Below are 15254 nucleotides of genomic sequence, written 5' to 3'. Positions count from 1 at the left end.
GGAGCATTTTGCCTGAGCTTGTTTTAAGACATGAGGACACATTTTCAGCCTCATAACTCTATACATGAAATTACAACCTATAACATCACTATAACAACAATGTGCAGTGCATCATGAGCCTTCTGAAGACACCCAACATGACAAACTTTGCATTGGATACCACACAATCATATTACAAGAATGACCATGGGGATGCAGGGTGTTCCCCTGAGATACAGCGTGTCACAGGGCAGTAAATGTGACCCAGGTCAGGTGACAGGAATCAGGAAATAAAGTACAATACCACTGTCACATGGCAGGTGCAGTATCCATTGACTTCAGTGACCACTTGTACATCAAGGGTCTGCTTAGTGGGCAGCAGGTGCAGTGAATGAGGCAGGGGTCCAACTCATTCATCAAAAATAATAAAAATAAATGAAAATTGGGCTTCAAACAGTAATTTTATTGCAACCTTAGCTATGGCACAAGTTTAACATAATTAAACCATATGTTAAAGGAACATTATTAGTTTGCAAAGTCAAGCACTTGTAATATAGGAAATGCTGGAATTAAGTGCTGGGCAGCAAAGTATTTTCATTTATTCAGAGATTTTTTCAAGTTTTTTTCCCCACTTAAAACATTTCAATCACATTTGACATAAATTTGCAAACCATTTCTGTGTCACCAAATCTGCATTTTTCAGTGTAAAAAGGTTTACTTGAAAAATTTCACCTAGCTCTACAAGCAGCTTTAATGCTAGAGCTCCAGGTATCCCATTCATTGCACAAGTTCCGACTTGCACACTGAATGAGGCAGGAATGCTGCAGAACTAATAGGAACTTTTGTCCTGTAAAAAGTCCGTGATTGTGTAACTAAAAATGGGCTCGGCATGCAGAGTTAAAGCTTGACAGGCTGCCTTAACCTCACTTCTGAGTACTTTACTTTGCAGTCTTAACATTCTTGTAACATCATTTAGTTTAAATAGAAAAATAATAAATCACCAACTCCCTCACAACCTCTGTGCCACTAGTTCATGGGTGTTCTTGGTCTCAGGGTCTGCTTCTCTGAGGTTATTTTTCTAAAGTTCCAACAGCTGCATCAGCAAAACTTTTGTGCAACTACAAATCTGACTGAAGCTGCTCTCAAGGCTAACTCTATGCAGTAGCATCACTGAGTGCTGCAGATCAGGCTTCTGGGAAATGTAGTTCCTCAGCCACTTGTTATACACATACACAGGCAGTTTGTTAGGAAGTTTCTTTGTATATATTTGTGATTGAGTAGCTCACAACTGTGGAAATAAGTTTCTAACCCCCTGATTTGAAGATAGATAACAACAAACGTTTGCAACCTGAGCCGATTTAAACTGTTTTAAATCTCTCACCCACTGATTAAAAAGCACTCCCCCCACCCCCCCTTCCAGAGTGGGCAGAACAACCCGGCAGTGTTTCTTGCCTTGGAATCTTGTCTCCATGGCAGTGATCAGCCAGTGGCATTGACAGGACAGATAGGCCTTATCATCTGTCTGACCTGGACTGAGCCTGGGCAATCTTTCCAGCTGGGCTCCTCAGCACGGCAGCCAGTTCAAAGCAGTAGGAGGAGCAGCTCCTCGGTCAGTGTACAGGAAAATGGACATAACTATGGCTGTTCTGTTGGCCTTGGTTCTGGGACTTCTGATGGTCAAGTTTGCTTTGTTTCAGCCAAGAAATCCAAATTCCCCACCTTGCATTAGTGGCTGGATCCCTTGGTTGGGAGCTGCATTTCAGTTTGGGAAAGCTCCTCTGGAGTTTATAGAACAAGCCAGAGTCAAGGTAAGAATTATAATAGGGTGAATGCATTTGTGTGTTGGGGGAGGGGGTGCTTGGGGTAGTATAGGGAGACAGATGAGGAACCTTTTTGCATTAAATGAATCCCTTACAACATTAAGAAGATTTCTATCATTTTTATTGTAACTCAGAAGCCCCTGGCTGAAAAACGTAATATTTGTGTCAACTGATTGGCAGGTTGCTCTAGATACCTTGGATTTGATATTGCAATCACTGTTTTCACACAATAGTACCTGAGCATCTGATCAGGACACACAATGCATGCAGCTTTTCTTCATGAGCTGGGTACTGACCTGGGTTCTACATGAGGGGAAACACATTGTGAAATGCGTTGGGACTGTAAAAGTTTGTACGAGCTAATTGTATGAGGTATCACCCACTACATAGTCAGTAGTGCCAGCTGCATGTGTTCACAAGCCATGGGCTGCCCGTCCCCCCAAAGTCATGAAATTTAAAAAAAAAATTGAGGGGGGGGGGAGTTTTTTTATTTGCCTCCTTTTTGAGTCTTTAGGGTTCCTGTTTTCAAACTGTTCTCTGCAACAAGTTCTAGAAACTTGGTGGTGTTTGTGTTCCCTCTTCTCCCCCCCCCCCGTCCACCCCATGAAACCTGAGATTAAAACGTAATTTCATGACTCCAGGAGCTGGAGCTTTAAGAGAAACACCAAATCTCGTAAGACTTGCAGTAAAATAAAACTGGCAACAGTGGTAGTTCAGGATGAACCACACAACAAGTTCATACAACCTAGCTGAGCTGCAGAAAAATGCCCCGGCTTCTGAGTGGATAATATTTCAACCTTAGTGTTACATAATTGTAAATCTCTCCTTCAGATCTTATTACATCTAATGTAAATCAAAGGGCAATGTTAGAGCAGGTGCCTGCTGCCATCCAGAATGATTCATTTTGCAAAAGAGTTATTTCCAAAACATTCATTTTGAGGACTGAATTTTTCCCATGGTTTATTTCTTGCTGCATGTGATTTCTTTTGCAGGAAGTTGGAGCAATATCCCTTTAGATACTTAAGGCTGAAGCTAGAGATGGGAGTGGATTAGACCTCATTGAGGATTAATGATTTTGGTTGAAAAAAATAAGTTGTTTGAAATTAACAAAGGCAATTCAGACCAAGAAATTGCATTAGAAAATGTCTTTAACATTGAGCAGGAGTTGTCCTATTAGACTCATGGGCTTGATACTTATTTACACCAAGGCCATTTTACTCCATTCTGACATTGTAAAAGGGCCTTAACATGGAAATAAACTACATTTACACTTGGTTTAAGGCTCCTTTACACTGTTAGCAAGGGATAAAGCATCCTTCAGGTAGAGGAGAATCAGGCCCATTGGGACTATATTAAAGTTAAGCATATGCATAAATCTTTGCAGGATCAGGGCCATAGACACAATGCGCTGTGCATTCCTGTCTAGCTTGCCAAAGGGGATACTGGTAAAAAAAAGTTCTGGAATAAAAGTCATGAAAATTTAGTTCAAGTTTTTCACTTTTATTGAAATTCAAAGCTATGATGCAAACTTTCAGTTTCAGAAAAATTCAGCATTTTGGAAAAGGTCTACTGTCAATTTTCAGATACTGCTCGAGCCAACTTCTATATTTCATATGCACAGATTTTTGTTTGTTTATTTTAAATTGGAAAAATCCACAAAAATAAGGTTATCATCTGTCCAGGTTTTCCCAGGAATGTCCCTTTTTTGAAGTAACTGTCCCTGGAAATTTGTAAGGGTGCTCAGTGTAGTTTTAGGGGCTCAGGATCATCCCAGATGACCCAGTTTTTTTGTACCTCACAGTGGCAACCTTACACACAAGCAACAGGGGAAATTGACTATACCAAGAAAACAATGAAACTGACTACCCCAAGGGCTGTCAAATGCACAAACTAATAAATAGAGAAATATCCTTTTCTTCTCTACTCTCCTCCAGTTAGAATGATCCTGGGTGCTATTTGTAACAACACTAGATATAAAAAGTGTAGACAGGTTTGTAAATTGTCAATATCCTCATAATTACTTATTTAGATTTTAAAAATGATGAAGATACCTACACATAGCTCTCGCTGCCTTAGAAATAGTATAGTATAACCTCAGCAGCATTCAAACAAGAATTCTGCCAGGCAGACATTTAGAGACTTGTTTTGACCCCTTCATCCATCGGCGCTGACTCAATGGATTCTCCAGGGCTGGAGCAATGGGGAAAAAAAATTAGTGGGTGCTTAGCAACCACAGGCAGCCAAGCTCCCCTCCCCGCACCTGCCTGCCAGTGGCCTCACCGTCCAACTCCTCCCCCTCCCTCCCAGTGCTCCCTGCATGTGCAGGAGGTGTTGGGAGGGAAAGGGAGGTGTGGGGACAGGGTGGGCTCAGGGGTGGGGGGTAGGAAAAGGCTGGGCAGGGGTGGGGGCTTGGAGGAAGGAGTGGAGTTGGGGCAAGCCTGGGGTAGAAGGGCAGGAGTTGTTCCCCCCTCTACCCCTGCATATGGAGAGGAAGTGGGTGCCTATGTCTTCATCATTCTGGGAAGTATTCCTCAGCCCTCTCCAGAAACCCTATGAAACAGATGTCTATTGCAGCATGCCTGGAAGATCACCAACTTAATCAGGCTATTTCAGATCAAGGGAGAGAGAGCAAGTTCCAGAGTCCTGGAGCTCTCACAGGGAGTGCCCTGCCATTATCCCCCTCCTGCTTTTATAATGATAGGGAGTGCATTCACCTGATAACTTCACTAAAAGTTTGGGGGGGAGGGATAGCTCAGTGGTTTGAGCATTGGCTTCTTAAACCCAGGGTTGTGAGTTCAATCCTTGTGGGGTAACTTAGGGATCTGAGGCAAAAATCTGTCTGGGGATTGGTCCAGCTTTGAGTAGGGGTTTAGACCAGATGACCTCCTGAGGTCCCTTTCAACACTGATATTCTATGATCATAGCTGTGGCAGTACAGCATGGGAAGACATACAGTCTCTGGTAGGCAGGTTCTAGGCCAGTTAGACCTGTCTAGGTCAGAACCTTTAAATGCATTATTAGGTGCACACTGGTTTAAAGAATGTACAATTTCTGCAGAGGCAAGATGGGTGAGGTAATATCTTATACTGGTCCAACTTCTGTTGGTGAGAGACATAAGCTTCCAAACTATACAGAGCTATTCTTCCTGTCCTGTTGGGTTCTAGGAAGTGGGTGGCTATAAGCCCCCCCACCCCACCCATGGCTAAGGCCCCTTGCCCAGCCTAAGGAGAGGAGCCACTTAGTCCAGGACTCAAATAGATACCAGGGACAACAGAAGCAAAAATAAGGGCAGGTGTGAGGATCAAAGAGTCAAAAATAGGGAACCTGAAAGGGACACTGTGCAGTGAACCTCAGACAGCACCCACTACTCCTCAAAGCTGTCAAGGGAGCCAGCAGACATGGCTCAGATCTGGTCTACTCTAGGGGGGGAAATTGATCTAAGATACGCAACTTCAGCTACGTGAATAGCATAGCTGAATTCGAAGTATCTTAGATAGAGTTACCTACCATCCTCATGGCATGGGATCAACGTCCGCGGCTCCCCCTGTTGACTCCGCTACCGCTGTTCGCATTGGTGGAGTTCCGGAGCCGACAGGAGCTCGTTCGAGGATCGATATATCACGTCTAGATGAGATGCAATATATCAATCCCCGAGAAATCAATTGCTACCTGCTGATACGGCCGGTAGTGAAGACGTACCCTTAGAGGAACTCTGCCCAGATATCTGAGCAGAGAGAGGAACAGAAATAGGCCCCACAGTCACAGAGAACCCCCTCAGCCAACATCCTTTCCCTGCCAGGGGAAGGTACTAATAGCATCACAGCTAAACACAAGATCAAACAGATAGTTTAGCACAAGTAGTTAGCACATGTTCTAATCTAAGGGACCATTCAAGATGGAGTGGCCCATTAACACCCTGTAGTCATAGGACAAAAAGGAAGGTCAGTGGGTTACTGATGGTTGTAATAAGCCATAAATCCAGTGCCTTTATGAAGACCATGATTTTTAAGGCTAATTTACATTGTCAACGCTAAAGCGCTGCCACATCTTGGGTGGTCACAGTGCAACCACCTCCACGAGGGGCATAGCTCCCAGCACTGTTTACAATGGCGCTTTATAGCGTTGCAGGCACAGAAGTGCCAGAGGCAAGCAACAGCGGTTCGTTGCCCAGAGTGCTAAGCGCCAATAAACACACCAGGGTGGAGAAGCAAACAACCAGGTTTATTTGAGCTCAAATAAGGTGCAAGGGAGAAAATCTCAAATCCTGCACGTAGCACACAGGCAGGGCATTAATATTTATACCCCTCTTCTTGTATCTCTTTTTCTATGCTCATTTCCCCCTCCTTTCCCATCCAGCTGCAGTATCTTTTCTCATTCAATCTTTTGTCTTCCCCCTTTCTCCCCCCTCTCTGCTGCTGAGACATGTATACAGTATCTTAAAATGGCCTTGAGCGTGCTTTAGCCTAGCTTCAATGTGTTACAGCAGAGAACTGGCTGTTACAACCGAAAACTAACTGCTAACACTACATTTTTGCAGCTATTAGTACATTAAGTTACACTAGGTTACACAAAGTGTTTAACATGGAGGTACTTTGGTTCACATAGGCCTTAACATAGGCCTTAAGCAAGGGAGATTTCTACCTAGTGACACCAACAATAGCACTGAAACTTGCAGCGCTCAGGGGTGTGTTTTTTCACACCCCTGAGCGAGAAAGTTGCAGTGCTATAAATTGCCAGTGCAGACAAGCCCTTAGTGTCTCACAAAGTTATGAATTTACGCCCCAGGCTCATCTTTTGAAAGTGTTTAGTACCTTCTGGCTCTCCTCCCTTCTCTGGGTTTTGCCATCTGCACAACTCCTTCCTCCCAGGGAGTAAACTGTAGGCTACCTGCCTCTATAATCCCAAACAGACCTCCCTTCTTACTGGGAATGACTACAGTCTACTTCCCTACATGCATCCGACAAAGTGGGTATTCACCCACAAAAGCTCATGCTCCAGTACGTCTGTTAGTCTATAAGGTGCCACAGGACTCTTTGCTGCTTTTACAGATCCAGCCTAACACGGCTACTCCTCTGATACTTCCCTACAGTTCCTTTCTGCTTTCAGCTCCTGAGCTTTATACAGGCCCTCTCTGTTCCTGTCCACCTGAGTCACATATGATTAATCCAGGGGTAGGCAACCTATGGCACGTGTGCCGAAGGCAGCACACAAGTTGATTTTTGGTGGCACTCACACTGCCCAGGTCCTGGCCACCAGTCCGGGGGGCTCTGCATTTTAATTTAATTTTAAATGAAGCTTCTTAAACATTTCAAAAACTTTATTTACTTTACATACAACAATAGTTTAGTTATATATTATAGACTTAGAGAAAGAGACCATCTAAAAACTTTAAAATGTGTTACCGGCACGCAAAACCTTAAATTAGAGTGAATAAATGAAGACTCAGCACACCACTTCTGAAAGGTTGCCGACCCCTGGATTAATCCCTGCTCCCTGGCTTCTCTTCCAAGCGCAGCCTGGGCAATTAATTGGCCTACCTAGCCACCTTAACCTCTTCAGATCTTGTGTGGGGTGGACACCCCGTCACACTAGTAAAAGATATTACCTCACACAGATCTTGTCTCGCTGATATCCTGGGACCAACATGGCTACAACAACGCTGCATACAGTTCTGCAGGTAAGCCAGGAGAGCTTGTATTCTGTGCAAGGTGAAACCAGTGGCTGGAGAGGGAGCTGCACATGTTCTACTTGGGGTCATCTTAGCAATCATGGTGTTAACTTTTGTGTGCTTGATCTTACAACCTTAATGTTGTCTAAATGCTATGTTATTGAGAGGGATAGCATGGCATCAGGTAATTAAAGACTGTGCTGCAGTTAGGACTTGTTGGAATTTTTTGTTCCTTGCAGGAAATTTTGACTTTTTGTCAAACAGTAAGAAACACCAGACTGAAAACTGTTCTGTTTTCGGCTACCAACAATGGAAGGTTTTCACCCCAAACCAAAACATTTTTCAGCTAAAAACTGAAAATGTTTCAGCTGAAAATTTTTGGCTTCCGGGTTTCTGGGGTTGTTGCTGGTGGAGATCTTTGGGTTTTTTTTAAATAGGAAAACAGACACTTCTGTGAAAATCTTTGATTAGTCAAAATCCAATTTTCCATATAAAAAGGTTGTCAATGGAATTTTTTTGTACTAGTTCTAATTGCTGTGCAGACGTCCAGGATAACACAGCTGTGGTTGCACATGCAATCTTAACGTTAGCACTTCATGACTCAAGTGCTTAACCATAGAAACATAACATCTTCTAAATATATGGGGTAGGGAGAGGCACTTAAAGGGAATTTTGCACTTTTTAAAGAGAAAAGAAATTACATATGCAAATTGGTTTGGCTAGGCTGCACTGGAATACCTACCCTCAGTCACCCAGACCAACGCAAAGCCTAGAGAGCTCATAAATTGCACTTAAGATCACAGAGGCCCTGTCTCATTCCAGGCAGCTCAGGTGATCTGTCCGTTCATTACTCAGCTGAGTCAGCCAAACATGCTTGCATAACACAAGCCTTCTTCTGGCAGCTCAGACGCAGGTACAACCAGAGCTCCAGTTTGTTTAAGATTGACCCTGGCAACATCTGGTGGCTATAGATCTCATTTGTAAAGGACATAGCTATGGGAAATGGGAGAGCGAATCAAAGCTTTTATGTGGTGGTTGCTTATTCCCTGGTCATTCTCTTACAACCTTACTCATGGAAATCTGTGTCAGAGGAAGGGCAACGGAGCCAAAGTTAATCCTTTGTCCACTAGGGCCCCATAACCCTATCACAGAGGTATTCTGGGTGAACACTTGGCTTCACTGAAGTCAATGGGAGTTTTACCATTGATCTTTGTACCTTTTCTGAAATTTTAAAAGAACAAGAGGTCTAGAGCAGAAGTATTATGATCAGGAAGGCAGGTGAACCAATGTAACTATTCCTGCTAATGCCCAGCGCATGTTGCAATTGTAATACATAAAATTGCAATCTTGGCAAGTCACGGATTATTATAACAAGTGTCAGCAACATGCTCTGGATGCCATAAAAGGCATGCAGATTAAACACTGCCCCCTCTTTAGTAATTTACAATCTAAGGGCCTGATCCAAAGCCCATGGAAGTCAGTGGCCAGGGAAGTCAACAGGAGTCTTTCCCATTGACTCTAATGGATGGATCGAGACCCAAAAATGCAGACACAAATGCGAAAATTCAGGCTGGGAGACCCAGAGGCAGGAGTTTTACCATTGACCTCAGTGGGACCAGGATTAGATAAGCAGCATAGGGGTAAAGGGTAAAAGCACCAGTATGGTATTTGATGAAACAAAGTTTGTTTGGCAGCACACTAACTATGTGGTCCAACTAATTCAAGTATCAAGGTCAACACTATCATTTTAATCATAAAAATGATCTTTCCCCCACCCTAATCAGTGAGGTATCCCAAAATGGAAAATTCTGTAAAATCTAGTTACAGACTGTACATCTGCCAAACCCTTTTATACAATAATCCTGAAACTTTAAAACTGGACATGCTGCCAAGAGATCCTGGTGTATGTACAGCTGTAACTGTTATGCCTTTGCTTTCTAAGAATTTTGCTTGTGTCCAGTGACAGGAACCATTTTGTCCTCAGAGTTTCTGAACCAGGTTATAAAGCAGACACACACACTGTGCTTTTGTAACTTACTGTTCAGTGTGAAGTACATGCTCCATCCTTCACCCAATCAATAGAGGATGTGAGTCTATTATGGGCCCAACCTACAAGACATGTTTTTTTTGCTCAAACTGTAGTAGGTCCAAGTTTTAGCTATGCAGGTCCCTCAGTTCAATTGCCAGCCACAACCCAGACTCACGGAGACTTTATTTTTGTTCCTTCTTGGTTTGTTGTTTTCCTTACATTAAAATAAAAGACATTCAGACGGAAAGCATATGGTTTACTGAAAAAGAACCAATGGCAGCTCTTGTAGAGAGGGGGTTGGGGCACTGCCCCACCAAAGTAGCAAGCCCACATATTTTTATATATTTATGTGTGTGTCACTCACGAGTATGATGTGAACAAAGAAAATCTGTAGCAACCATGGCTCATTCTCCTTCACCGCCCCCGTGGCACATGCACAGTGATGATTTACAACATCTGAGTCAGGCGTGTGTTGCGGTGATTTCAATAGGGTTTGGGGAGCACTGGTTCATCACCAGAAGAGGTCAAGCTCCCATTTCAATGTTAGGACTCTCCTGCAGCACCCAGTGGGCTCCCCCCTTTTGCTGCTGCTACCATCATTGCTTGAAGCAGGCTCTTGTTTCAGGCAGCAGCTGCAGGAAAAGGGAGACCACTGGATACCACAGGAGAGAAAGAATCGGTGCAAAAATGTTTTCATCAATATAATGTCATGATTTTTTTCTGCTACACTCCTTCTGCCTCAAAGTTCACCCTGAGGGAGGCAGCCCTGATCTGCTCCGCCCCTTGCCAAGATGCCCCACACGCCACTTGTCTCACGTTGTGCCCACTCCCCTTAGGTGACGTTTGCAGCATGCACAGAATCCTTGTCCGAGGGAGGCAGAATTTTTTTTTTCTGCAGAAAATGTGCTGCAGTTCTGCCTTTTTGCCTACCAGAGGCGGCTGTGGCACCAGAATAGCCTGAGCTGGCTGAGGCTGACTGGTCTGGTGGGTGGCGGCGAAGAGCTAGCAGGCAGATGGTGGGTGGATTTTTCCTCAAGTGAAAAGTCACAGCAACCTTCTTGGAGGCAAAGTGGGCCACACAGGGCTGCTGGGGTCACAGGCCCACATGGGAATGTGGGGGCTCCAGGCATGGCCACCTGGAGAGGCAAGAGGGGGACTGAAGATGCTGTGCCTAGGGGCGTGTAAGGTGTAAATCCGTCCCTGCCAGTAGATGGCTGTTTAGTTGCTTATCTGAAGTGAGTTGATGGCCCCATACACATTTTTGTGGACAGGTAGACATCAGCTTTAGCTGAATTCTCACAAGAGAAAAAAGGGCCAACTAAACCTGAAGACTTAACTATCTTCTCATCCACAGGGTGGCCTGGAGGTAGCTTGTCCTGCTGCTAATTTTTTCAGATATTAGAGCTGGTCAGAAAATGGGGAGTAACTTTTGCTCTTTATACCTTTTGTGGGAGACAAGTGATAATTTTTATTTGTGGTGGGCACCAAGTAATTTTATCCCCAAAATTACCACAAATATTTAGGGTAGAGAAACAAGAAATGGTTGGCCAGTCTTACTAATTCTCTCTCTCTCACAGACAATTCAGGGATCTGACTCCACTCTTAGTTACAGGGGTTCTTTTACATACTTTAGGGGACAATAAAAACCAAGCAAAATAGCCATCATTCATAACTGTGATTATTTTATTATTAGAGAAAGGAAAAGAAAACATTAAGCAAAACACAAATGACAGAACACAAATGATAAATTGGCTAACTCCGTTGCAATCTCTTCTTTATGCCTCTGTGGGGAGATTTTAACAGAGAAGACACTTTTGAGAGTGAGCCCACCTCTGGTGGGCATTTTGCTCTTGGTAAATTGAGGCCCAGGTCGTCTTATTGTGAGTCCAGTCTTAGTATCTCATAGGAAACTACAAGCTGTTTATGGATGGACAAAATTTTAAGGCAGATGGATCCTGTCAGGTTGTCAGAGACACCGGCACCGACTTCTGCTGGCCACTTGACCACCCCTCTGCGCCCGGCTTTCCCTGACTCCACCCTGTCCTGCCCCTATTCCAACCTCTTCCCCAAATCCCGGCCCTACCTCTTCCCTGCCTCCTCCCCTGAGCGTGCGTGTTCACACTCCTCCTCCCTCCCTCCCGGAGCTTGTTATTCTGGGAAACAGCTGGTTTGCAGCAGCAAGCACTGGGAGGTAGGTGGAGAAGCAGGGATGTGGGGCGCTCAGGGGAGGAGGTGGAGGTGAGGTAAGGTGAGGTGGGGCGGGAGACGGGGAGGGGAGGGGAGCTTGGCTGCCAGTGGGTGCAGACCACCCACCAATTTGTCCCCGTGGAGTCAGCACCTATGATCAAAGATAACCTAAACTCGTTTATAAAAAGGCAGAGTAAGACTCTTAACTAACTCCGATCAAAGTTGTTTAAATCAGTTGCTTAGAAGAAGCCATTTAAGGAGTTCTCTTAAGATAGGCCATTTAGCAAATATCTTAAATCCAATTAAACCCACTATTCTCTGTTTACAAGTGTTTAGCCTCTGTCTCCTCTCCAGTAATACATGGTCTAACCATTTGGTGATTAAGAGGAGAAGCTGTCAATATTTTAGATTACAATATCATTTCAATATCCAAATAAAATCATTACAAGAGTTTTCTAATCTAATCCCTTGGCAGTGTTTTTGGCTGCTTCCACCTCATCTGTGATGATTGCCTTCCGGTTGGAAGGTAGCCTTTCTTTGCTACATACTGTGTGATATAGTTTTCTGCTTTTTCTTAGCTGTCTGTGGCCTCTTGCTTGTGGAGGGACAAGATGAGTTGAGGAATGCTTCAGCGTAGTAGCAGAGAGTGAGTGAACAGTGCTCACTTCAGAATTTTATACTCTTCTCCTTCCTATTTTCATGAAATTATAGGAAAACACCTCTTTCAGACTTGTTTAGATTCAAATTTGGCTGCTGTCATCCTTTCCTTGACTCCACGCTTTTTTGGTGATACACCTCTACCTCGATATAATGCGACCCTATATAACATGAATTTGGATATAACGTGGTAAAGCAGTGCTCTGTGGGGGCGGGGCTGCGCACTCCAGTGGATCAAAGCAAGTTCAGTATAATGCGGTTTCACCTATAACGCGGTAAGATTTTTTTAGCTCCCGAGGACAGTGTTATATCGAGGTAGAGGTGTATCTTCAGCTCCTGAAATTGCATCTGATTAATGAATGTGCAACATACTTCTAAATGTTTTTGTTCTTCTGTGGATCAGAAAAAATTTAAAGTTTTTAAATTCTTTTTATTCAGTCTATTTTCTGAGATATTTTTTCAGTTTTATTAAACAGGAAATGAAATTCTGTTTTCAAAAAGTCCAAACACCCCTGCTCTTTACATAAATGCTTTAATTCTCAAAAGCAGTAAAGAATCCTGTGGCACCTTATAGACTAACAGATGTTTTGGAGCATGAGCTTTCGTGGGTGAATACCCGCTTCGTCAGATGCAACATGCTCCAAAACGTCTGTTAGTCTATAAGGTGCCACAGGATTCTTTGCTGCTTTTGCAGATCCAGACTAACACGGCTACCCCTCTGATACCGAATTCTCAAAGCAATCTTTTTAGAAGGCACTAATTTTTAAAGAGAGTTTTTTTGCTTAAAATTGTTATTAAATAATTGTTTGATTCTTCATAACAATTTTTGTAGAGATTATTCTTGTCTTCCTGAGTTGGGTGAGTAGCTGCATAAGTTTGCTAAATAGCTAAATAATTAATTCCCCAATAATATAAGCACCATCTATTTAAATGGTCTCTTGCATTAGTAAGTAATTTATCAAGGACATTAGATTCCATGATGGTCCATCAAGCATTTTACCATTTACAATGATAGCAATTATATTAGGAAATTACATTAGAAGATTTGCATTTAGTAAGCATTTCACAAGGGCATTCCATCTCCACATTTAAAAAATATACAAAGGTTTTCTATAATCTATTTCTCAACTATACATGTTTTTCTTAAGGTTTCCAGGAGGAAGATTTTACAGTGATTACAAAAGAATCTACTTTACTGCCTATTTTATGGTTCTGTTAACACAACCTTATGTATGACTCCTTTTTGCTCTTAACATCCTCTTGAAGTCTGGACCTAACTTTTGTGCAAGATCTGTTATTTGAGATAAACCCATCTCTTTGCCAACTGATGTTTTAGGTAGAAGATGTGTCCTTGTGAGGGAGTGCCCATCCCACGCAAATCTTGAATGAGTTATTGTGGGCCAGGAGGGGCCAATTAACCTTAGATGCTGAACCTAGAAGGGAACCAGGGATTGATAGGGCCTAATGGCATATGAAGCCCTGCTGGCTGAACATTGAAACTGACGGCAGGGGTGGAGGGTGGGAGTTGCCTTGGACAATAAAGGAGGAGCAGCAAGGGATGAGGAATGGTTTCCCCTCAGGAACAAGAAAAAAGACTAGATATATCAGGATCTGAAGATGAAGGAATCTATAGAAATGAAAAACAAAAACAGGATAAAAGTCAACATTTCATAATTGTCAAATGCATGTAGGCCTGCTGGCGGGGGGGGCGGGGGGGGGCGGAGAAGTCAATTGCCCAGGGCGATTTAGAAGGGTCTGCAGGCCCCCGGCTGTCACCGCTGTTGTGGCCCAGAACTGCTGTCTGCAGGCCTGAATGAGTGTCAGGAGATGTGAACAGAGGAGACATTGAAACTCTGAAAATGGCAGCAAGGATAAAGCAAATGCTGGTGACATACAAAGAGCTAAAAGCATGCAGGTTGGAGAGCTATTGATTAGAATGTAGACATATGGAGCAAGATGAAAAACTTTAAACAGTAACCTTAAGGAAACTGAAATTTATTTGTCAACTGCCTAGCATCAGGGGTTACGTATGAAGCATCGGGTTACGTATGAAGTGCTGCTGGAATTGTCTGAGGATGATACCAAAAAGGGTACAGGTGAAGAGAAAGTATTGTTTTTAAAATGGCTACTTTAGTACGAGAGAGGGAGAAAAGTGGCCTTCTGTGGCTGGATGTATAACATTTATAGGTGAGACACTTCTGAATAGGATCCAAATTGAGCGTCAGTCTTGTTGGGTTAAATCATAAGTGTCTCCCTGTCCCCCCATCCCATGATGTGCTATAATTGTCCAAGATTTGGACGTGTGGCAGCGATTTGTAAGGGAACAATGAGGTGCAGTAAATGTGGAGGAAATCACTCCTATGAGAGAGGGAACAGAATCCAAATGAAGCAAAAGGTACCCACTGCAGCGAATAGAAAAAGAAAATTACTCAAGTAAGAGAAAAGATGTACAAGGGCCGCAGAACATGAGTAAAATGGGAGAGCATGCATTGCTTATAGGGCTAGAGATGTTTATAGCATTCATTACAGAAGTATTTAACTGCATCTTGCTGATCGGGGGGGACGGGACTGAAAAGATTAAAACCATAGCAAAAGCAGCAAAAAAATATCTGAAGATAGACAACCTCTCAATAGACCTCATTCATGTGATTTTAAATGAAGGCAATAATACAACTTAAATAACATGGTCTTAACAATCCTTAGCTGAGGTGCAAAAGTTTAATAATACATGGATGGGAATTTAAGAAAGCTATCTTTGAAATGGGAAAAAAGCATGATATAATATATGTGCAAGAACCATGGCTAACAAGTAAACTTGTTTTCAGTCTATGGGGATATGATATACTCCCACAGCATTTCTCAAACAGAGGTCGCCGCTTCTGTAGGGAAAGCCCCTGGCGGGCTGGGCCGGTGT

General features: G+C 43.2%; 1 protein-coding gene across 2 annotated transcripts in view; it reads left to right on the top strand.

Annotated features, from left to right (window-relative positions):
* Nucleotides 1-1496: 1496 nt before the first annotated feature.
* Nucleotides 1497-15254, top strand: part of LOC115648122 (24-hydroxycholesterol 7-alpha-hydroxylase-like) — a 51838-nt gene continuing 38080 nt past the window's right edge. For both annotated transcript variants that reach the window (XM_030555277.1, XM_030555275.1), the window contains exon 1: nucleotides 1497-1787. In XM_030555277.1, coding sequence (XP_030411137.1) covers nucleotides 1605-1787 — 183 coding nt within the window. In that variant the 5' untranslated portion in view covers nucleotides 1497-1604. The remainder of the gene's footprint in view (nucleotides 1788-15254) is intronic.

The sequence above is a fragment of the Gopherus evgoodei genome, chromosome 3 (genome assembly GCF_007399415.2).
Source record: "Gopherus evgoodei ecotype Sinaloan lineage chromosome 3, rGopEvg1_v1.p, whole genome shotgun sequence".
Classification (NCBI taxonomy): Eukaryota; Metazoa; Chordata; order Testudines; family Testudinidae; genus Gopherus; species Gopherus evgoodei.
The sequence above is the reverse complement of the archived record's forward strand: the minus strand, read 5'-3'. Positions and strand labels throughout refer to the sequence as shown.